The sequence below is a fragment of the Molothrus ater genome, chromosome 4, assembly GCF_012460135.2.
Source record: "Molothrus ater isolate BHLD 08-10-18 breed brown headed cowbird chromosome 4, BPBGC_Mater_1.1, whole genome shotgun sequence".
NCBI classification, from domain to species: domain Eukaryota; kingdom Metazoa; phylum Chordata; class Aves; order Passeriformes; family Icteridae; genus Molothrus; species Molothrus ater.
The window spans coordinates 24,234,505-24,257,794 of NC_050481.2; the positions used below are offsets into that span (position 1 = coordinate 24,234,505).

At 47.9% G+C, this 23,290-nt stretch overlaps 3 protein-coding genes across 4 annotated transcripts; all 3 read right to left on the bottom strand.

Annotated features, from left to right (window-relative positions):
* Positions 1–2,600: 2,600 nt before the first annotated feature.
* LOC118686235 (UDP-glucuronosyltransferase 2A2-like) lies at positions 2,601–13,976 on the bottom strand. 2 transcript variants are annotated; one of them, XM_036382315.1, is made up of 6 exons: positions 13,241–13,976; positions 6,770–6,918; positions 5,414–5,545; positions 4,919–5,006; positions 4,084–4,303; positions 2,601–2,877 (listed from the first exon to the last, which is right to left on the bottom strand). In XM_036382315.1, the coding sequence occupies exons 1-6, from the start codon at positions 13,974–13,976 to the stop codon at positions 2,601–2,603; spliced, it is 1,602 nt and encodes a 533-aa protein (XP_036238208.1). The 2 variants fall into 2 exon arrangements, with proteins under 2 accessions (XP_036238208.1, XP_054370632.1); XM_054514657.1 differs by lacking the exon at positions 13,241–13,976 and adding an exon at positions 8,410–9,133.
* Positions 13,977–18,046: 4,070 nt separating this feature from the next.
* Positions 18,047–19,674, bottom strand: LOC129046594 (sulfotransferase 1B1-like). Its single transcript, XM_036382302.2, has 7 exons — positions 19,527–19,674; positions 19,218–19,346; positions 18,996–19,093; positions 18,768–18,894; positions 18,596–18,690; positions 18,336–18,516; positions 18,047–18,264 (listed from the first exon to the last, which is right to left on the bottom strand). The coding sequence occupies exons 1-7, from the start codon at positions 19,672–19,674 to the stop codon at positions 18,152–18,154; spliced, it is 891 nt and encodes a 296-aa protein (XP_036238195.2). The 3' UTR covers positions 18,047–18,151.
* Positions 19,675–20,682: 1,008 nt separating this feature from the next.
* Positions 20,683–23,246, bottom strand: LOC118686226 (sulfotransferase 1B1-like). Its single transcript, XM_036382304.2, has 8 exons — positions 22,915–23,246; positions 22,259–22,407; positions 21,904–22,032; positions 21,718–21,815; positions 21,412–21,538; positions 21,240–21,334; positions 20,980–21,160; positions 20,683–20,908 (listed from the first exon to the last, which is right to left on the bottom strand). Exons 1-8 carry the CDS (start codon positions 23,172–23,174, stop codon positions 20,796–20,798), a joined length of 1,152 nt encoding a protein of 383 aa, XP_036238197.1. The 5' UTR covers positions 23,175–23,246; the 3' UTR covers positions 20,683–20,795.
* Between the last annotated feature and the right edge of the window lie 44 nt (positions 23,247–23,290).

Here is a 23,290-nt window from a genome sequence, read left to right on the forward strand (position 1 = left end):
TGCTAGATTCCAGCAGTTCTAGAAAAAGATCTATGTTCAGAAGTAGTTCAAGTGTTCTTTGTGGTAAACAAAACTGATCTGAAGCCTGAATTAAGGAAAAGGACTGTTGATATAAAAGGTAATTGCATTTCCGTTTCCATAGTGAAGTGGCCAATAACTCCCTCAGCTCATCATAGTTAAGTCCCTATGTCTTCAACATAATAATACCATCTTCAAGCTGCTGAGAGGCTGTCCTCAGCCACGACATACCTGTCTCAGGAATGTGTTAGTCCTGTAAGATCCAGAGTCTGTACCTATGTTCTTTGTAGTGATCACTTGTTACTTCTTTTAAATAAGAAGTATTTTATCTATGCCAATGGTAAAAATGTGAGGGGGGGTAAAAAAATTAAAACTTGTACTGAAAGTTCTTCAGTTTATTCAGCAATTTCCAACTTTCCAAAACTTGTAAGAGTAGCACTGCCTTGGTGGACTTCTTCATAAACTTCCTTCAGTGTCTTCTCATGTAACAAATCCAGACTGTGCTTTAAACACCTCCAGCTCCACCCTGCTGGGGGCTGCAGCTGTTTTTATAAATGCTAGTATAGGACTGGCCACTGTGTGGCATTTGTGGAAATGTGGTTTATTGATCTGGCAACAGTTTGTGCTCTGTTTATTTTAGTCTACAGTCACAGTAGACATCTACATATGTTAGACAAAAGGTTAGATCTCCAATGTACAAATATGTTTGGCTTCTTTAAGCAGTACTAGAGGCTGAATATGTGTTTGGGCTCCTCAGCACAGTTTATTGTGCACAGAGAAGTAGTGCCTGCTAGCTGGAGGATTAGATCAGTCTGTCAGATTTAGAATACATTCTGTGTCTAATTGGAGAAATGTGTCACAGACCACCCTCATACTTTGATATCTTTCTCTGCATTATATACAGACTCTAAAATGAGGAGGGGGTTTTGGTTTTGAAGTTTTTTGTTTGGGTTGGTTGATTGGTTGTTTTACTTTTTAAATTCAGTACTAGATAAGCCAAATTACTCAGAGTAGGTTACAGAAATGATGCACCGCCTTACAGGTACTGTGGAGCACTTTGTCCAGCTTTTCCCATCTATCTTGTTTCCAGTGTCCTTTGTTAGCCCTGTCTGACCAATACCTGTGCAGCACGCTGGGAGGGGCTTGCTGGCCTTCTGGCATCCAAACTGACATCTCAGCAACTGGGTGACAGGAGCTCATAGTGATGCAGCCTGATGGAGCTGTGCCTAGGGACCCACCCAGCTCTGAACAGTTACAGCAACCCCTTTCTGATTTGGGGCCTTAGTGTCATGCAGTTCCCCTTTCTATTCACTGTGCATATTCCTGGTTATGATCCCATCATGACAACAGGAACAGTATACCAGAAATTGCCATGATATGCAGTATTCTTCTTGTAACCCCTCTGTAGTTTGGAAACAGTTGAGCTTTTGTCTGTGTTGTAGTGTGAAGAAGTTTAAGCAGATGCTGGAACATGACAATGCTAATAAAAAAAAAGTTGATGTGGCATAAGGAATTTTATTATGTAAACAAATAATCATGTTCTGTTTTAAAACAATTCCAGAATATTTAAAAATATCAGTTAAAATCTGAGTGGGATTTTTCTTGAGTAAGCTGACACAGCAGTGAAATAACCTTACCTGGAACAGGAGGCCTGGACTAGCAGCATTTTACAGGCATCTTTAACACCTGTTAAAGAGGTACTACGTTTACTACCACTCCTATCTGGCCCAAGTGCAGCGCTATTTTCTCTCCAGCTCTTCAGGCAAGGCAAGTTGGCTATTGCACTGTTTCCACATGGAATGTTACTTCTTTGCAAGTTCCCTCTCTGGAGGTTTTCCTGCATTTATCCATTAGCATGGCTCAGAGGCCTTTGGGAGTTAAGATGGGCAAGTTCCTGACAGAGGTGGTTTTTCACACCCCTGCAATGTTGCAGTTAGAATGATGGCCTGTGCAGTAAGAATTCCTGACTGAATGGGAAAGAGAAATGGTTCCCAGGAAAGTAATGTTTTATGGTGGTCTTAGGATTCTAATCTCCCCTCAGCCCCCAAGTAGTCAGTGCATTTGCCACTTGCAGCTTCCAGTTTTCATGATGGTGACCCTTCAGATAGGCACTTTTTAGGAGCCCCTGATCTTGGATTCACTGTCCAGTCTGGAGAGTTTCTGACAAGAGAGGAGGCATTTTGGTTGTGAATCAGTGATCAAGCCTGCCTAACACTAGAGGAGAGGACAGAGTTAGGATAAGGAGCCTAGTTGCAGACCCATAGGGCAAGGCTGAATTTATGAATTATACTAAAATATTTGAGATATTTGAAAATATAGAGCAACAATTTACCATGGCAAGGACCATATGTGATCAGCTAACATGGTCCCAAGGGATAAAGCAACTATAATTTAGTTTTATTTAAACAAGAAGGAATTTGCTGGCTAAGCAAGCAGCTCTGCACCACAGCAGCTTTGTTGTGGTGCATTCATGATAAGCCCAGCTTAAAGCACGTCCCAATAAACTTGTTCACCAACCGATGTGCATAAATGCCTTGCTGAGTCAGCCTAGGAGAAGAAAACTGCTGATGGAAACAAGGTGTCTATTCTGTCTTCCTCTTTGCAATCCTGCCACATCTTCTACAGCAACATAGGCAGCACTTGAAAAGAGTGAAGACAATAGTGGCTGTACAGGTGAACAAGAATGCCAGAACATCCAGAGAGTGGTACTGGTACCAGGTGAGATGGTGAGCAGCTGATCTCAAGTGCTTTGCTCCTTTGTGACGCATGACAAATTCAATCCAGAAGACAGCTCTGTCCAGAGGCTTAACAGGCTGGTCATGCTGTATCTTGGATAACTTTAGAGCATTTTCCTTATAGCTGGGGAAAAAAAACAAAAGCAGAAACCAAAGAGATTTTTCACTTACTTCTGAAATAAACCATTTAGCACCTGGCAGTCCTCTTGAGGAAGGTAGACAGCCCTGCTTTTACTTTCATCAGTCTTATATAAATATTTGAAGCTGGTCCAGTTTATTCCTCTATGCATAAAACTGGGTTAAGAATAGTAATAGAGAAAGCCAGTATTTTGCAAAAAAAAAGTTATTCCAAATTATTCCAGATACTCCTTAAAAATAAAAAAAACAACATTGAAGCATTTGAAGCATTTCTGTTCCAGTATAATAGTGTGCTGATTTAGGCTGGGATAGAGTTAACATTCTTCACAGTAGCTGGTGTGGGCTATTTTTTGGATTTGTGCTGGAAGCAGTGCTGATACAATAGGGATGTTTTCCTTACTGCTGAGCTTATACTGAGTCAAGGCCTTTTCTGTCTGTCACACCACCCCACCAGTGAGGAGGCTGGGAGGGGGCACAGCAAGGAAAGCTGATCCCAACTGACCTAAGGGGATTCCAGACCCTATGGTGTCAAGCTCATGTACCAGCTGCCATCCAGGTTGTTACAGATCACCTACACCGTGGCTGACTCCCTCAGATGCTAGATACTTCCATCAGTGCTGGCCCATTTGATTCAGAAATTTGCAGGTTCTTACTTGAAGGAACGCCTGTCCTTCACACTGGATGGGAGTTGCTGCTAAAGATTGAGGATTTCTGCATTTTTCCAATCCCTTTGTCTGTGGTCTTATCCTTAGCAAGCGATTCCAGCTGCTGGGCTTCCTTCTCCTCTAAGTCCTGACTGATAGGTACAATAACCTAAGAATACTGCTAAGTCAGGGGTAGGAGAAAAACTGTTATGACTACAGGCAGCTAAGATCTAATAAAACTAGAATTAAGTCCTCCAGAGGATTTACACTAGTAGAGAACTCTCAAAAGCTCCTCTGAAGTTTCCAAGACCTATTTTTCTCAAAGTACTCATAAAATGCGGTATAAGGAAAAGCAAATTACTGATCTCTCCTTTTTGAGAAATGCTGATTCTCAGACAGGAAAGATGGCCTTCATCTGAAATCCAAACTTCAGCTACTCTTCATTTTCCATTCCCAGAAGAGCCAGCAGAATTTTTCACATGAGCAGCCCAGGGTTTTAATAACATCTACTTAGGGAAAGAGTACTGTAAGACAAGAGCAAAACTCACGTGGAATTGTAAATTACTGTCTTCAGGGCATCAACCAGATCCTGTGTCTTCATTGTGTTGAAGTCCACCTGAACTGCAGCTCCTTTTGCTACCATGTGAGCAAGGTTGTCATGCTGGTCAGCAAACATGGGAATCCCAACCATTGGGATCCCGTGGTAGATGGCTTCATAGAGCCCATTGGTCCCACCATGTGTAATAAAGGCCTTTGTCAAAGGATGGCCTGGAACAAAGAAGGAGAGGGGTGTGTTACAGCAGCTGTGGCAGGCTGCATTCACTGGGAGGTGAACACAGCATAGAGGGGACAATGCACTGCTAGAGAAGGGAACAGCCCTGACCTCTGGATCAGCAGCAGAGCTTGCATTCTTAGCTTTCACACAGTCATAATTATTTTAACACAACATGTGAATCAGCACGTCCCTCCAGACTACCCCACAGTTACTTCAGCCCTTTGCTATTGTGCAGTTGTAGTTTTCACACGGTATCAGAGTGAGAACAGACCCGTGCTTCAGCCTTGCTTAGGTCAAGCATTTTGAAGAATGAGTCCTGGAGATGAACTGCAGAGGCCAAGTCCAACTCCAGAGTACATCTCTACTTTGGTCTTTACTCCTGCCTACAGGTGCTTATGAGCCCTTCAGACAACTGCCACCAGGCTCTCTAAGTCAGAGCCTTTTAGGAAACAAAGGCTCCCAAGAGCAAAGCTCTGCAGCTTAAGAATGAAACTAAGTATATCCACAAGCATTACATGGTTCTGGCTAGATTTAACCATTCTAGTGGAAAGAAAAAAGGAAACAGTTTTTCCAAGCATGCAATCCATCCCACATAGAAACAGTCTTACCAAGCAGGTCATTTTGTGGTATCCAGTCAAAAATCCTGGTGTTGGAGCCCAGAGTTTCTGGTTTTTTCCCTTTGTACCGCCAGAGGACCTTGAACAATGGAAGAATAAGATAAACACAGTGCATGTGATGTGCCTTTCTGTATTATCACATGTAATTTAGAGCTTTATCTCAAACCCATATACCTTTTCCAATAATTTAGATAGCTTTGGCTGCAGTTGAACCCTTTGACTGGTTATTATGTGCTAATTATAAAAAATGCATGGAGTGATTTTTGTATTTTGGCCTGTAGATGCACCTCCATGTCATTTGGGTCAGAGGAGGTGAAACAGCAGGACTCCCCATGAAATAACTCAGCTGTGTGTCTCTCTGAGAGAACCCAGCTTACTGGCTGTATCACATCCAGCAGGGATTCCAGGTAAAGAACAGGTCACTCCAAACATAAAAGGGAGTGAAAAAAACAAGGCAACTTGTTTGAGGCTTGAAAAGAAATTCACCTTCTGTGGAAGCTGGCTGAGGGCTTTGGCAATCACATTACTTTTTTCATCACTTAGGCTGTGGACCATTGACCCAAGAGTGAATACGATGACGCCATGTTCCCCTGAGCTCTGAACAAATTCTTCCATTTCCTAGGAGAGGCAGAAAACATACCGGGGGTAATTACACAATGCAGATTTCACAGATTTCTGTGAATAGAGAGCATAACCTTTTCAGCTTATTAAGGAAATGATGGTGGTGCGAACACCTCCTGACAGAAGGGCTTGACAAAGACAGACCTGGCCCTGTGGAAAACAGTCAGTTTCTCCCAAACGAGGAGCAGGACAAGTTGAGACAGGTGACAGATGCTTTGTCTTTTTGAAAGCAAGTTTTGGGGTTCATTTCAAGCAGCAGGAATGAATCCTGGCATTATCATGAGCAGGCCATACATACTCTGTGACACTCTCCTTAGCACGATCATGGTTCTGGATTTTACTGGAACAAGTACTTTGTATTACATAACTCTGCTGAAACCTGAGAGGGTGTTTCAGCATCCTGATCACAGATACACCAAGTTGGTGCTGTCACTTTGCTAGTCAGACAGTTCTCATTTCTTACAATGTACTACGTTGCTCAAAACATCATCTACAAATCAGACCAATAGATTTTCCTGTTCCTTTTATTAGTTAGTATCATGTGAACTGGAGCAGTAACATGCAAAAGAGAATGGTTATCCATTTTCCTCAAGCTCAACCCAGGCTACAGGGGAGTGGGAAGAGAGTTAGAAGGTTTCTTTTAGTAGAAAACTTGCACTGAAGTTGGCCTTTATCTTCCAAGGCTCCTACAGAAAAGATAATCTACACCAGAGCTTGTCATGTTGTCATCTTCAGTATTTGGGAGTTTCAAATTCCACCTGAATACTTCAATTCACAGAGAGCATAAGCTGGAGATACTCAGTGCATTACTCGCTTAAGCTGTCTTAAACTAAGGTACAAAAAGAAAAAGTGTTTATCACTCATCTATTTCTGCAGGTTTTGATCCTGTTTTACCTAAAGAATTTGTCTTGTCACAGTGCCTTCTGGCATCAGGTATTTCAATGTTATCATGGGCTGCAAGTCTGTGTCTTAGAATTAAATATTACATTTAAGTACCCTGAAGTAGCACCTATTTTCTCCTAAAACAGACACTCTATTACCCCGTCCTGACATCAGCTATCCTCTTTTAAGACAGCAGGCTGTAAACCAGCCCTCAGTTTGGACAAGGATGGACAGATGCTAAGTAACAATGAGCTTTTCCAGGACAGGGCTTGTGTGGTTGTCAGGGAGAGAAACAGTCATTGTAACAAACCAGCTAACAGAAAAACGAAGTTGGGATACCTTTGGTAATGGTTTTGCAGGCTGGCAATGAAGTCCTCCAACAAACTCAAAGTTTGGCAGGAAAGGACGTGGAAATTCAAAATCCCAGTATGTTCTGATTAACCAAATCTCTGCTTTCCCCATCGTCTCACACAGGGTTGTGGGCCTTCCTGTGGACAAGGTACAAGAGGTTTACAACATGCACGGGAGTGACCTTGTTTGCTCTGGATTGTGAAACAGGAGCCTTACCTTTGTCTTTTGGCACTCCCAATCAGCATAGTTTATCAAACCATGCATAAAATGAAAACATCAACAAATCTGGATCTATTCCTTGCCCTGTCCTGTGCTCAGCTTTAGCAGGTGGCCACAAGGTACAATCCTTAAAAGGATTTTGAACCTTCATGATTATTTCAGAGAAATACAAGCAAGAAGCTTTTAGTATCTGATATAGAAGTGCAATTCTTGAAGTGCTTGTAGTAAAAACAGAACACACTTGGGAAAGAGAACAATCACAGAAAATTTAGTTCCAAATAAAAAATGAATGAATCACAGAGTGATGATCACCTGTCAGGGAGGAGGAAAGTTTTTAAACAAAGTTCTGTAGCATTTTTCAAATGGTGAGTCATTTAGCGGCTGCTCAGATAACAAATAAAACACGGGTACAGACATCTCTAGTATTCTTGAGGACTGGATCAGCTGCTTCTGACACATGTTGAGAAAAATTGGCCAACTTCATAGATACTTTTAATGTCATTTTATGCAATATCCAATATTTCTAGAAATCCATCTGAAAAAAAAAATCTATTGGTAATCTGATGTTTAATAGTTTACCATTTGGCAAAATATATATTCTTAGGTAGATGTTGCAAGTTTTCTTTGCAGTATTTTCTCCACAATGTGAAACTGGGGCGTAAAAGTGTTAGAAGTATTGATTAATAGTTTCCCAAAGCCAGCCTAATGCAAGCAGGAATCAACCTAAATAAGCAACAAGATAAAAATTATCCCATAGGGCATCTTATTACACTAATTGATCAGTATAATAATCTACACCAGTAATTTTTTATTTATATTTAAATTAGAGAGCAATGAGTCAGTTATGAAGTTGCTGAAGTGAAAATTAAGTTTGCATTACAAGTAGAGTGATATAAAGGTGTAATTAAATCTTTATGTTGGATTAAAAAATTAAATCTGGTGAAGAGGGACTAGATTTCAGAGCACAAAGGCGTTCTTTGCAAATGCAGGAAAAGATTGGACAGAAACAGAAGAAATGCCCTTGTGTTTGCTGTTCACTCGTTATCAACCTAAACTTAGATACCCTGGAAAAGATTCAAAGTCCATTGAACTAAAATGAACTCTTTGTTAAATGTTGAATCATGCCTGAGTTGTACTATGTTGGAGTAAAATTTTCAGGTATGTATGTAGTTTAAGGAGACTGTTTCAAACTCTGAATGGTGGATTAAAGGGAAAGGTGACAGCATTTATTGTTGAGAATCTGAGCTCACACTCAGCATCCTGCACTATGCAGAATTGCAAGATACTTCAGGATTGCCACCTCTGCTGGCCTTTGAGAAAGAGTATTTTGAGACAACAGCATGACGGTCCCAAAACATTCAAAAGGCACAACCTATGCAAGAAAAGAAACCGCTCAACAGCTGCCTTACCTAAGACATTACTGTAGTACCCATCCCATTCATCTCTCCAAAACTTCATGAAAAATAAATCCGTGAAAATGTAAAAGAGGAAGTTCTGTAGTCTTTCCACAAAGGACATGTGGTGTGTCAGCCCCATTGTGCTGGCAGGCACATAGGAAGGTGGGGATGGGAGCCCACCGCACAGCCGCTCTATCACATTCCCCTCTGAGAAGCGGAAGCTGTAGACAAAAGGGATCTCTAGCATTTCTGCTACAAGCTCCCCACCTACAGACAGGGGGTCAGCGATCAGAACATCAAACTTGGCCTGCTGCAGCTTTGCCAGCAGGTGAGAGTTCATCACCAAGGTGTCACAGGTCTGCTTTGACATATTGGTAAAGGCCTCCAATTGCTCTTTCATCGTCCACATGATCTCCCAGGGGAAGAGATTAAAGGCTTCATTCATCCAGAAATTGAGAAAGTCTTCCATTAAGGCATCCAGGGTCTCCTGGCTAAAGGGGACTTGCAGGACCTCAAAAGTGAAAGGGGAGGAGGTGTCCTGGTAGTTGATGAGCAGATTGCTTGAGGGCACCAGCACAGTCACTTCATGACCCCGGAGAACGAGCTCTTGCAGAAGCACTTTCACATTGATCCAGTGGCTGGCATCGGTGGGCCAGACCACCACCCTCCCACAAAAAACAGTGCTGCAGCAGCATGTGTAGGCCCAGAGCAGCCAGGGGAACTTTGGCCCCAACATTTCAGCATTCCACGTACAACTCTGGTCTGACTGAACTGGAAAGAGTTCAGGGCTTCACTGTGCAAATATTTTAGAGCCAACCAATTACAAGTGGCATTTGTTTGGTGACTAGACTGGCAAACGTTACAAGATTGGCAAACGTCATAACACGAAACAACATTCATGAGAGGGCTGGGCAAACGGTAAATCTCATTCTGGAGTGTTCTGCAGAGCCACAGCTGATCTCAAAATTACAGCAGCTCCTATCTGCTCACCACAAAGTGCATTTTGCAGCATGTGAAGACTAGAAGCCTTTTCCCTGTGTTGTGGTTTAATCTTGATAGGCAGATAGGCACCACAGAGCCTCTGAATCTCCCACAGTAGGAGGAGAAAAGGAAGGGCAAAAGTTAGAAAACTCATGGATTGAGAATGAGACAACTTAAAAAAAAAAAGAAAAAGGAAAAAGAGCAAAAAGAACAGTTGCTCACTACCAGCCAATGCCCAGTGAGTCCCTGAGAAACATCAGCCCTGACAAATTTCTCCCCCATATCTTTTATTTTGCTGAGCACAAAAGCATTATGGGCTGGGGTATCCGTTGGGTGAGTTGGGGTCAGCTGTCCCAGCTGTGTCCCCTCCCAACTTCTTGTGTATCTCCAGCCCCCTCTCTGGTGGGGTGGGCTGAGAGGCAGAAAAAGCCTTGACACTCTGTAAGCACTGCTCAGCTGTAATTAAAACATCCCTATGTTATCAAAACTCTTCAGCACAAGTCCATCATGCAGCCCATGCAAGCTAACCAAACAGGTATTGCACATAGAGCCTTAAATGCTAAACTCTGCAGTTCACAATAAAAAAAGACACCACAAGATCCAAACAGCTCTGAGGCTTACACAACAGACACCAAACTGTGCTTCAGCCAGCACAAGATTTTCTAGTCTCTGTCATCATAATATGATAAGCAACACAAAGGCACCGCTAGATACTCTTAAGAGTAGGATACCTTAACAACTTAGCTCTCTCAGCTAAGTTGTAACTCAGAATTACACCTTACTAGTGAAATATAAATAAAAACACTTTAAAGTCTCATATTGAAATACCCATTTTATCTCCCCACTAGCAATGCAAATGTTTGCCTGTTTCCTTTTAAGCATCACCTAGAGCAAAAATGGAAAAACAATTACACAACTATTATTTTTTTTAAAAATTAAAAACCACTTACAAATAAATATAATAGTTTTTCAGACACTTTCAGAAGAGCAAAGAACCATGTCTCTGCAGATGGCCTTTTATCACTGTGAATTGGGGCTCATCTAATCTCCCGTATTTTTAAAGGTCCAGAGGAGGATATTGCCTCTAATTTTGAGACAAGGTAGCAAGTAAGAAGTGTGCTATGGGAGAAAAAGTACTAGTGTTTGTTGGGTATATAGTATTTTACTGTTTTAGTTTATGTCATGATTCATCTATGAATATGACTAATGAGCCCTGTTTCAAGTGCTTTAGCACTGTTTTACATATCCTGGAAGTACCTGTACAGACTTAGCTCTACCACTGTAACATGTCAGGATTAACAGGCAATGTTTGTACTTGCCTGGATTGCTTGACTTGATGCAGGAATTTTGAAGGAAGGAGAGTGAATTTGGGGCTGTCTTGCTCCTGATTTGTGCCTTAACCTCTCATCTCTGGGAATTTACTCTTGTGTGCACAGCAGATGTAATTTCTGGAAAGAGAGCAGCCTTACCTAAAACTTCACTGTAGTATTGATCCCAGTTTGCCCAGAGAACGTAATGAAACATGAAATCATGCAGAGCATAGCCGAGGATGTTTTTTAGCCTTTCCCAGAAGGTCATCCTATCCGTTAGCCTGGTTAGGGTGGTTGGTACGTAGGAAGGAGGTGATGGGAGTGTTCCACAGAGCCGCTCCACCGTGTTGCCCATGGAGAATCGGAACGTATACACAAAGGGGATACCCAGCTTCTCAGCAACCAGCTCCCCACTGGGAAACAGTGGGTCTGCCAAAAGGAGGTCGAAGGCAGATGCCCTCAGTCTTTCCATCAGGGCCTCATTCTTCACAACTCCATCACAAATTATTTTGGTTATGTTCTTCATCTGCAATATCATTTGAACTATCTTGTAAGTACCTTTCCAGATAGGTAGCCCTTTCTCCTCATTAAAAAAAAAATAAAACATTTTATCCATTAAGTCAGTCATCTCCTTTTTGGTGATTGGCACCTCAATCACCTCAAACTGGAAGGGCGAGGGCTTGGTGGGATTGACGATGAGGAAGCACGAAGGCAGCAGCACGGTCACCTCGTGGCCCCGGGCCACGAGCTCCTGTAGTATGTGCTCCATGTTCAGCCAGTGGCTGTTGTCAGCAGGCCAGACCAACACCTTCCCCCCGGACCCCCAGCCCAGCACGGCCAGCAGCACCAGCACAGCCACCTCCTTCCCTGCCATAGCCTGCCCTGTGTGGCAATGCCCCTGTGGCCTTCCTTCACCGGGAGCAGTGGCACTCCTGAACTGGGCTGGGAGGTGACGCTGCCTTGATCCCGAGGGCAGGGAGCCAAAGGTAGGTGGTGTGAAATCCTGCACTGGAAAATGGCATGCTTAATATCATGTTTACCTAGGGCACAAAAAAGGTGACTGGCACCAGCTGGCACCCTCTGGTGGTAAGCAGCTCGCTGAAGCTGGAAGATGTGATTCCTCTGGAGCAGCAGAGAGAGCCGTCAGCCCTGGGGGGCTCAGTCCAGCAAGGATTGTATCCTGTTGGTAATTCTGTCCCTCCTGCCCATCTAACTACAGGTTCTGTGTTACTTGTTTGGTAGAAGAGGTAACTTTTTCATTCTTTTGGCTCTTTGAAACACAGCTGGGTAGGTAGCAAAGATGTTCACTGACTGTATGGGCAACTTTTTGCTTTTATAAAGCCACTAAGCATTCCTTTAGAACACACTTAAGTTGTTGATCCAGGGCTGCAGCCCAAGAGTTGCATCTCAAATGCATGAAACAACACAGCAAATTACTCCAATATCAGAGTAAGACTGTCCTCGTGTGAACTTGCCTCCTACAGAGCACTGTGGGAGACCAGGAGGGGATAGTACAGGCTTCCTGCCTGCTACTAAGAGCCAATTATGCACTATAAATTGAACCAGAAAATCCATCAGTTTAATTTATGTGGTCCCTCCTGATGTGCAGTTAAGAAATACTGTAAGTTCTCTTTTGTGTGCAAAAGAATCATTATTACAGGGTTTCTGCCCAGTGCTGTTACACAATGGTTTCCTAGTGTTGTCGTCCAAGGCTTTTGGTATGGTTTCCATGCTGCCTAGACACCCTTTCTGGGACAAAAATGTGAGTCATGGAAGGTCACAGCTGGACTGTGAAGAGCCAGACTGAGATACCCCATGTACTGTATCCATGACACCAGCTTGGTGTACTTGTGGAGTCTTGCATCATGCAGGTATTTGCAGGCAATTGAACACTGAGAGATTTGCAAGGAGTCTTTTTAAAGAGCTCAATGGGAAGGTAATAGAAATGACATGTGATTAATAATAAACATGTTTTTCTACCTGATCACTCAATACAGTCCAGAAGAAAAGCCTGCAGAGAAAGGTTTGTTGTTTTCAGTTTGCTTTGTGGGTAGGAGGGTATGTGCTAAACAAAACTTGTTTTGTGCAGAGAGAATTGGTTTTATATGACCAGTGACATAAGTGAGGTCTCTATTACAAAGCCACAATGCACTTAAATATTGCTACTGAGGCTGACAAGGCCGGCTTGTAATTCACCAGCTCTCCCCTCCTTGTTATGGTCCTCTGGATGAGGAAAAGGGCTCTGTTCTTGGCTGCTTTCTGTGCAAGCAGTCACCCTTGCTGAGAGCCCTGTATGGTGTGGAAGTCATATCAAACTCCATGCTACAATTATGACAAAAGTCAAATCCATCAATTGGAATGACCCTGATCCTCTCTCTATGCAATGGCATAGCAGCACAGCACCCTGACTGCTTGTGGCTCAGCTCCTTTTTAGAGACAATAGACAAACTCTTGCTGATCTTTCTCTTGACTTTGTGACCCTGGTGGGTTCCTAGCTCTGCAGATCATAAGGACAGACTGTATAACAAGAAGTGAAGCATCAGAAGGCTTACCTAAGACCTTGCTGTAGTAGGTATCCCAATGTCCCCAGTAGCTCCGGAAAACATAGTCTTGCAGGTGGTAAGAAACAAAGTTTTTTACTCTCTCCCCAAAAGACATGCGGTCAGTGAGCTCAGAGAGGGCTGCAGGTGTGTAGGATGGTGGGGCTGGGATCTTGCCACAGTGCCTTTCCAGAGTGAAGGCTGGGGAGAAACGTAGCGAGTAGACAAAGGGAATGCCCAGCTTGAGAGCCAGGAGCTCCCCACAGGGAGTTACGGCATCTGACAGCAGCAGGTCAAAGCCAGAGCCCTGCAGACGATCCATCAGCTCTTGGTTGTTCAGCACTGCGTCACACATCATCTTGTTCATCTCCTGCCAGTCTATGGACAGTCTTCCCAGCTCCTTGTAAAACCGCCAGAAGGTCAAGATGGTTGGCCTGTGGTTGAGCCATAGGTCCACTATATCATTAAGCAGGGTCTCAGGTAAATCTTTCCCATAGGGCACGTTATAGATCTCAAACTTCTCCGTGGTCTTAGGCCTGGGTTCAATGAAGAGGCTAGCGTTGGCTACCAGGATGGTAAAGCTGTGCCCACGGCGGATGAGCTCCTGTACCATTACATTCATGTTCAGCCAGTGGCTGCCTTCTGTTGGCCAAACCAGTACCTTCCCACAGAAGACAGGCCCCAGAAGAGCAACCTGAAAAAGGAGCAGCTGGAGGTATTTCTTTGAGCCAGTTGTTTTCATGGCCATGGCAGAGTCAGGGGCTAGATAGTCCGGGAATTTTCCCTTCCAGTTGGGAATTCTGCACCTCTAAGTTGTGTCTGATGGCTCCTTAGTAGCACTCTTAGCAGAAGAGAGACTTTGCTGTTGCACAGGTAGTGCCTTTATAACCTGTGTTTTGTTTGAGCTCTGAAAAAAAAAAAAAAGTTTGGTGATTCATTTTTCCCTTTCTGCCTTCTACCCTGTTAGCTTCCCACTAAAGGGAGTTCTATTCTCCTGTTAGGAGGATGACAGCAATCCTCCCTGCTGTCAAAGGAGCCAGTCCCCTGGATGCCAGCCCTGAGACTCAAACAAATCCCTTGCACTTTTTCCATGAACTAGCAATGCCAGAGGCAGGCCAAGGAATAAGAGGCCACAGGGCTGATCTGGATGTGTCATCCTTTTTCACAGTGAGATGCTGATATTTCTGCATAAAAGTGCTGATATTTCTTATGCTGGGAGAAGTCAACAAATCCTTCCTTCGGTTGATGATAATGCAAATAACAACAAGGCAATTTGTTCTAATAGGTTACTGGTAGCTTCCAACTGCTCCCAGATAACAATGGACAGTGAGTCCATTGCTACTGTCTCTGACACATCACCACCAACCTGGTCATGTTGTGGGCTCAGTTCAGATATCTAAACATGGGTCTGGGCCTCTTCTGGGCCCTAAAGGTGCTAAAGAGCAAAACCTGTATCATCTGGGATGGCTCTCACTTGGAAAGTTGTCCCTTGAATATAAACACCATGCCTGGAAGCAGTTCTTTAACCACCTGGAGCCAAAATGGCAACTAAAACCCACACACACAATGACACACTCAATCAACACACTTTGGGGAACAAATGCCATGCAGCAAAAAACTCTTACCTAGCAGAATCTTCCAAGGTACATAAGCATTGTGCTCTGAGTTGCAAGGTGCAATATGCTACACCTGTTTGCTGCTTTTCCTTGCTGCTCTCCTCCTCTGTGCCTGGGCTGCTTCAGCAGGATTGGTTATCAGGCAGAAGGAGCTTAAGTAAATTACCCTCTGAACTGGACTTTTCAAAAGGAGGAAGTAATAAAATACGGGATGATGGCAACAAGGCATGGATTCTGTACTTGTTCATTGCTTTGTTATGCCCTGGGAATTTAATGGTTGAGATGGTATTTCCCTTGCCAGGATATACTATAATGTTGTTACAGAGCCAAGTTCCTGGGAAGATTTTGTATGCAAGAGATAAGAAATATGGTGTCTGACTGCTAAAAATACTTTTTTACTCCCTTTATGGTCCCAGGTTTGTTACTATGTAACAAACAAAATTGTTTGTTACCCTCAGAATCCAGGACTATTATGCCAGCATGTTTCAACCATAATTTGGCTTTACAGCCAGGAATTTCACTACAGTCTCTCCGCAGACCTGTGTATCCAGAGTAAGATTTTTTTCAGGCTAATATAGCTTATTATATGAAGTCCTATAAGAAACTTCTAATTTTCCCAGCAACTACTGAAAGGCCATGTTCATATGGGCTAGAGCAGATCATAGAGCCATAGAATCCATCCTGAGCTGGAAGGGACTCACAAGGATCATTGAAGTCCAACTCCTGCCCCTAGCAGAGGACAGCCCCAAGAATCACACCATGCCTGAGAGCATTGTCCAAATGCTTCTTGAACTCCCTCAGGCTTGGTGCTGTGACCACTTGCCTGGAAAAAAACCTTAGATGGGAACTTGTTTTTTGTTTCCCACCCCTTAGTATCAAATTCCTCCACAGCAAACAAGAGCAATTGCTAGGGGAACCAAAGAGTTAAAATTGTCTTGTTTCCATGGCCAGTTCTAAAGATGATACTCAGATTACTCAGATCAGAGAAGATAAGCATTTTGAGAGGATTAAACTACAAAATCTAGCACATGAGAGAGACGTGGAGCAGAAGAAATTAGATGGTGTTAAGTGTCTGTATTTCACCCATCTAACATTACTAACAGAAGTGCTGCAGATAGTGATGCAACCTCCAGCCTTGTTAAAAAACAACAGACTTTTCAAGGCTAAGGCCCTCATGCAAAAGTTAGGCTATACAAACTGATGTTTTCCACACATGGGTCTCTTCACCATTGTGCTGGCTGGGGGTCGCAGTGTGCATGGCACTTTGATTTCCAGGAAACCTCCATGCCAGCCAGAGCCCCAGAAATTCTGGGCCAGGGTGGAAAAGGGAAGCTTTTGCCCTGAAGAAGCACCAAATGGCTCTGTGCTTTCCCTTTCACTTAATGCAATGAAGCAGCTTCTGGTCTGAAAGCAGACTTTAAAAAGTCTTCACTAGCTTTTTTTTTTTTTTGGGGGGGGGGGGGGGGGTGGGTTTGGCAGGAAGGGAGTATACTAAATTGGGAAAATTTCAAAGCTGGCTCATCCCTACACGCAGATGTGACAGGATTGAGCAATTCTGCAAAGTCACATGTGCATACACTCAGTAAAGCAAATGTGCTTTGTAATCCCTGGGGTTTAGGAAACTCCAGCAAAAGTTAATGAGATGAAATTGCCTCACTGTGACCATCTTTCTTGAATAAATTGTATCTTTTTACCTCTGCACTGTTACTGCAGGATGAAAAAAACAGGGTAGGTTTACAGACACTTGGATTTTTTGATTCATTTTGAGATTCTATGAACTCTCTTCACTGCTGCTGTAATGCTGCAGGCAAGTAAACAACAGCAATCAGGGTGACTGGCATGGGAGCCATTTCCACTCTGCAAAGCCAAAACATTAAAGTGAGAGAAGGTTCAGGCCAAGCTTGGTGTCCCTGCTAGGAATCTGCATTGTTGGTGGAAGAATAGGTGCTGCACCCTGTCCTTGTCAGTGAGGAGCAGCAGCAGACTTGCCCAAGCTCCCTGCAGATGTGGCACACCCCTATCTTGCCAGTATCTGTCCAACCTTCCAGGGAAAGCAGCATGCTATGGTGATGGGCAAATCTACAAATCCCATGGGTATGGACATGATGAGACTTATCTAGACCAGCCCAAAAGGGAGGAGTTGCTCTCTCCATTCCACCTTTTCATGAATGTTTGCTGTTCATGCTCCCATGGCAAGCCTTTCCCCGTGACTTTCCCAGTCATTCTGCCAATCGTTTGTTTCAGTGGGAGAGTTGCTGCTGGGGCAGGAAGGATCTGGGAAAAGAGCAGGCAGGCTGCAATGGCCAGGGCAGCCTGGTCACCAGACACCATTCCTGCCTGGGGAGCAGCAGTGATAGCAGCAGAGGGCACCACGGCCATGGCTGCACACACTGCTGGGAACAGGGGGCCCAACTGCAGTGACAGGAGCGCACCCAGAGCCCCAGCAAGGACAGGGGCCCCAACAGCGTGCCAGCATCACCCAGAGCAAGCACCTCTTCCCTTGCCTCAGCACCCCTGGGGAGCAGGGAACTGGAACTGAACACTGCCCTTGCCTCTGTCTCAATATCCCTGGGGATATTGCAGGAGACCCCAGAGCAGGGGAAGGTTTAGGGGTGTCGATTGCACTCTGAAGTACCCCAAACCCACCACCCAGCACCCCCACACATGCAGCTCTGTGCAGCTGAGCATGGACAGAGCACCCAGGCAGACAGGTCTCACCTCAGACGTGCTGCTCCACGCCAGGACAGCGACTCCAGGAAGGTGACGCCAGGAGGGTGATAACAGGAGGGTGACAGCAGCAGTTTTTAAGGGCAGAGAGGCAGGGTGCTAAGGGCAGTAATGTTTACCAACGCTGTGGCTGCAGGGAAGGGAGGAGCGAGGGCAGGGAGAAACCAGCAGCCACAGACCTGCAGGCAGGGCCACAGAAGATGTTTCAGCCTCACAAGTAATGCTCTTCCCCACAGATCCCAGGCAACATCCTGCTGTGTGAGGGGGGGGAGGAACTCAACATGTTCCCCACATGCAGTATTGTCAAAAACTCCTGGGATCCCATGAGATGCTGGTGGCATTCCCTGCCCCCAACAGCGGCTGAGGGGTGACACCTGCTTGTCCCAGCCCAAGAAGAGAACAGCAGCCCCAGGGGGACCCTTGGGTTGGGATCAGCAGAGGCTCAGGACAGTGAGCAGCACCCCATGGCAGGGTCAGGGAGCACATTTTATTTCTCTCCAGCAGTTCCAGGGGAGGGAAGGAATGGCAGCAGTGCCACTGCAGCACAGTGCGGATCTGGGGGGCGTCCAGCAACGTCCCCTCAGATCTGAGTGCGGAAGCACAGGTCGGTGCCTGACATCTTCTGCGCATAGTCCTGCTCAAAGCGCTCGTTCTGGGCCACAGTGAAGTGGTTCTTCCAGTCCCCGGTGGTGCCTGTGGCCGGGAGAGATGGGGCTCAGCAGGGGCCGGGGCAGGCAGTGAGCCAGGCCCCCGCAGCCACTCACCTTTGCGCATGAAGGGCGACACACTCTGGTCCATGAGGTCGGAGGGAATATTGGTGTAGTTGGTGGCAGGGTTGTCCCTCATGGCCGCGAAGGACGTGTGTCGGGTGATGGTGTCCAGCGCCGCATCCGACAGCTTCTGCCCCAGGAACTGGGCCACCTTGGCAACCTCCCGGCGGAGGTCCTGTGCGACACAGACCAACACTCACCCCTCCTGCCACCCCCGGACCCCCTCCACACCACCATCCCCCCTGCCCCATCACCTCCTTCAAGTCCTCATAGAAGAGGTAGAGAATGGGGTGATCCTTCCTGCGCTCCCAGTAGCCCTTGACATGGTCGTACCAGGAACCATACGCCACTGCATGGGGAGAGCAGCCAGTAGGTGACAGTCCCCTGCAGGGTCCCCTGCATGCACTCAGGGGTGCCCTGTCCCACCTCTGCCAGCCATGAACTCCTCCAGATACTCGGCCCAAGTCCCGGGATGTGCTTCAAACTTGTTCATCAAATCAAAGTGATAGTAGGAGACAGCCACGTCCTTGGCGTTGCGTCCCACATAGACCATCTGCAGAAAGATGCATGTGAGGACTTGCAAGGTCCCAATGGGGCCCGGAGCCCCCTTATGTTGGCTGGATCCCTCCAGGTATGTTCATTCCAGCCTGTTACCTTGCAGCGGTTTTCCCAGAAGGATTTGGGCAAGATGTGAGCTGGGATGTGGGTCTTGATGATGCGAGGGGATGGCATGGCCTCCAGCTGCTCTGTGCCTGTAAGGATTTCCCCCAGGAGTGATTTTCCCCCCACCACACCACAGAGGTGCCCTCCCATACAAAACCAAATTGTCCCCATCCAGCACCCAGTGCCTCCCACCACCCTCTGCCACTCCACTACCTGCTGGTAACTTCCCAGGAGCAGCAAACTCCATCATGGGCACCCGGTTCAAAATGAAGTCCTGCTTGCACTTTTCCGGGTCACCGCCTTTCAGGACCATGTCCATGATCTCACTGACCCAGGTGGTGCCTGGTGGGGAGAGGTTGGGTGTCCAGCTGATGCCATTCCCACTGGACACCCATCTCAGGCACCAGAGGGTCACCATCTACCAGTGTTGCCTTTTGGCACAACCCTGGTCCCAGCCCAGGCACCTGCAGCATGGGCTCACTCCCTGAGCCTGGCCCTCCTTTGGTGCCTGGGCACGCTCACCAGATTTGGGGTAGGTGACCACCACAATGTCCTCAGGGCGGCTCTGGAAGGTGTCAATCCGTTCCCAGTTGTGGGCAAAGGCATTGACCATGGGGATGCCGTGCACGGTGAGCCAGGGCTGCCGCAGGTAGGTGTCCGGATTGGCCATCCTGCTGGGGACAGGGACATGGGACAGGGATGGCTGATGAGGGCAGGTTCCCCCCACCCTCTCAGGGGCCCCATCTGCGAGGGCAGCCCAGTCACCTGGCCCTGTGCCTGCTCAGGGAGCGGCAGTGATAGCACCAGAGCACAGACCAGAGGTCACTGCAGCCATCGCTGCACACACCGCTGGGAACAGGGATCCCAGCTGTGAGGACAGGAGCACACCCAGAGCCCCAGCAAGAACAGAGGCACCAACAGCATGCCAGCATCACCCAGACCTAGGGGACTAGACTAGAACAGCACCTCTTCCCCTGCCTCAGCACCTGTGGGGAGTAGGGAACTGGGTCCCTGGGGAGATTGCAGGAGACCACAGGTCAGGGCAAGGTTTAGGGCTGCTGATTGCACACAAACCCAAAATGCCCCAAACCCACCACCCTGACCCTGCAGCATGCAGCTCTGTGAAGCTGAGCATGGGCAGAGCACCCACAGGGCACCCCGGGAGACACCCATCTCACCTCAGACCTGCTGCTCTGGATCGGGAGGGTGACGATGGGACGGTGACTCCAGGAGGGTGACAGCAGAGGACAGGGAGATTCAGGGCCTCCCTCAATAAATGCCGGCAGGAAAAGGAAAGAGGCAGGGCGCTGAGGGCAGAAATGTTTGCCAGCCCAGCAGCTGCAGAGAGGGAGGAGCGAGGGCAGGGAGTAACCAGCAGCCACTGACCTGCAGGCAGGGCCACAGAGGACATCTCAGCCCCACAGGTCCCAGACAACATCCTGCTGTGTGAGGGGGGGAGGACACCTCTCACTGCCCACACCCACCCAACATGTTCCCCATACACGGATTTGCCAAAACCTTCTGCAATGCCATGAGCTGCTGCTGGTGGCAATCCCCCCCCCCCACAGCGGCTGAGGGGTGACACCTGCTTGTCCCAGCCCAAGAAGAGAACAGCAGCCCCAGGGGGACCCTTGGGTTGGGATCAGCAGAGGCTCAGGACAGTGAGCAGCACCCCATGGCAGGGTCAGGGAGCACATTTTATTTCTCTCCAGCAGTTCCAGGGGAGGGAAGGAATGGCAGCAGTGCCACTGCAGCACAGGGCAGATCTGGGGGGCGTCCAGCAACGTCCCCTCAGATCTGAGTGCGGAAGCACAGGTCGGTGCCTGACATCTTCTGCGCATAGTCCTGCTCAAAGCGCTCGTTCTGGGCCACAGTGAAGTGGTTCTTCCAGTCCCCGGTGGTGCCTGTGGCCGGGAGAGATGGGGCTCAGCAGGGGCCGGGGCAGGCAGTGCGCCAGGCCCCCACAGCCGCTCACCTTTGCGCATGAAGGGCGACACACTCTGGTCCATGAGGTCGGAGGGAATATTGGTGTAGTTGGTGGCAGGGTTGTCCCTCATGGCCGCGAAGGACGTGTGTCGGGTGATGGTGTCCAGCGCCGCATCCGACAGCTTCTGCCCCAGGAACTGGGCCACCTTGGCAACCTCCCGGCGGAGGTCCTGTGCGACACAGACCGACACTCACCCCTCCTGCCACCCCCGGACCCCCTCCACACCACCATCCCCCCTGCCCCATCACCTCCTTCAAGTCCTCATAGAAGAGGTAGAGAATGGGGTGATCCTTCCTGCGCTCCCAGTAGCCCTTGACATGGTCGTACCAGGAACCATACGCCACTGCATGGGGAGAGCAGCCAGTAGGTGACAGTCCCCTGCAGGGTCCCCTGCATGCACTCAGGGGTGCCCTGTCCCACCTCTACCAGCCATGAACTTCTCCAGGTACTCGGCCCATGTCCCAGGGTGTGGCAGCAACTTGTTCATCAAATCAAAGTGGTAGAAGGAGACAGCCACGTCCTTGGCGTTGCGTCCCACATAGACCATCTGCAGATGCACCATGGACGTATGAGGGGCAGCCCCAGGACCCCCAACAGGGAGAATGTTCCAGCTCCTGGATCTCCCACGAACACTTAAGATGCTGGAGGTAGCAGTGTGGAGTCCTGTCTCAGGGGAATAGGGCTGCTGCAATTCCCTCCAGGGCAGGGACAAGGGTTGGGCGTTACCTTGCAGCGGTTTTCCCAGAAGGATTTGGGCAGGATATGTGCCGGCAAGTGAGTCTTCACCACACGGGGTGAGGGCATGGTGGCCAGCAGGTCTGTTCCTGGGGCATCCCAGAGCAATTCCTCAGTGAGCCCTTGGTAAAGACCCTTGGGACTCAGCCCCTGTGGGGTACCCCTGCACCTCATTACCTGCTGCCATCTTCCCAGGAGCAGAGAACTCCAGCATGGGCACTCTCTTGCTGATAATGTCCCGCCTGCACTTCTCAGGATCTCCGCCTTGCAGGATCATATCCACAATCTCGCAGACCCAGGTGGTGCCTGGGGAAAGGAAACCATAAAGGGGAGCAGCCAGGGCAGCATTGGGTGTGTGAGCACTGACAATCGCTCAGACCTCAACCGGATACCATGGGGGAAAGGGAAATGTTACACAACTCTGTCCTGACAGCTCCTAAATGTGGTGCATAGCCCCAGGCAGTGGGTCTCAGCTGAACAACACACTTGCCCACACAGTACCAGCACATCTGGTTGCCTTGAGGATGCTCACCAGATTTGGGGTAGGTGACCACCACAATGTCCTCAGGGCGGCTCTGGAAGGTGTCAATCCGTTCCCAGTTGTGGGCAAAGGCATTGACCATGGGGATGCCGTGCACGGTGAGCCAGGGCTGCCGCAGGTAGGTGTCCGAATCTGCCATCCTGCTGGGGACAGGGACATGGGACAGGGATGGCTGATGAGGGCAGGTTCCCCCCACCCTCTCAGGGTGACTGTGAGGCAGAGCAGCCCGGTCACCTGGCCCTGTGCCTGCTCAGGGAGCGGCAGTGATAGCACCAGAGCACAGACCACAGGTCACTGCAGCCATTGCTGCACACACCGCTGGGAACAGGGATCCCAGCTGTGGGGACAGGAGCATACCCAGAGCCCCAGCAAGAACAGAGGCACCAACAGCATGCCAGCATCACCCAGACCTAGGGGACTAGACTAGAACAGCACCTCTTCCCCTGCCTCAGCACCTGTGGGGAGTAGGGGACTGGGTCCCTGGGGAGATTGCAGGAGACCACAGGTCAGGGCAAGGTTTAGGGCTGCTGATTGCACACAAACCCAAAATGCCCCAAACCCACCACCCTGACCCTGCAGCATGCAGCTCTGTGAAGCTGAGCATGGGCAGAGCACCCACAGGGCACCCCGGGAGACACCCATCTCACCTCAGACCTGCTGCTCTGGATCGGGAGGGTGACGCTGGGACGGTGACTCCAGGAGGGTGACAGCAGAGGACAGGGAGATTCGGGGCCTCCCTCGGAAATTGCAGGAAGGAGAAGGAAAGAGGCAGGGCGCTGAGGGCAGAAATGTTTGCCAGCCCAGCAGCTGCAGAGAGGGAGGAGCGAGGGCAGGGAGTAACCAGCAGCCACTGACCTGCAGGCAGGGCCACAGAGGACATCTCAGCCCCACAGGTCCCAGGCAACATCCTGCTGTGTGAGGGGGGGAGGACACCTCTCACTGCCCACACCCACCCAACATGTTCCCCATACACGGATTTGCCAAAACCTTCTGCAATGCCATGAGCTGCTGCTGGTGGCAATC

Coding starts and splice junctions, on each gene's coding strand:
- LOC118686226 (XM_036382304.2), bottom strand. CDS start 23,174: ATGTTGCCTGGGACCTGTGGGGCTGAGATGTCCTCTGTGGCCCTGCCT. Junction 22,033..22,258: donor GGTCACCTACCCCAAATCTG/GTGAGCATCCTC, acceptor TCCTTTCCCCAG/GCACCACCTGGGTCTGCGAG. Junction 20,909..20,979: donor GTCGCCCTTCATGCGCAAAG/GTGAGCGGCTGT, acceptor TCCCGGCCACAG/GCACCACCGGGGACTGGAAG.
- LOC118686235 (XM_036382315.1), bottom strand. CDS start 13,976: ATGGCCATGAAAACAACTGGCTCAAAGAAATACCTCCAGCTGCTCCTT. Junction 6,919..13,240: donor CTACTACAGCAAGGTCTTAG/GTAAGCCTTCTG, acceptor CCTTGTCCACAG/GAAGGCCCACAACCCTGTGT. Junction 5,546..6,769: donor CTGCAAAACCATTACCAAAG/GTATCCCAACTT, acceptor TGCCTCTCCTAG/GAAATGGAAGAATTTGTTCA.
- LOC129046594 (XM_036382302.2), bottom strand. CDS start 19,674: ATGGCCAATCCGGACACCTACCTGCGGCAGCCCTGGCTCACCGTGCAC. Junction 19,094..19,217: donor TCCTGGGAAGTTACCAGCAG/GTAGTGGAGTGG, acceptor AAATCCTTACAG/GCACAGAGCAGCTGGAGGCC. Junction 18,265..18,335: donor GTCGCCCTTCATGCGCAAAG/GTGAGTGGCTGC, acceptor TCCCGGCCACAG/GCACCACCGGGGACTGGAAG.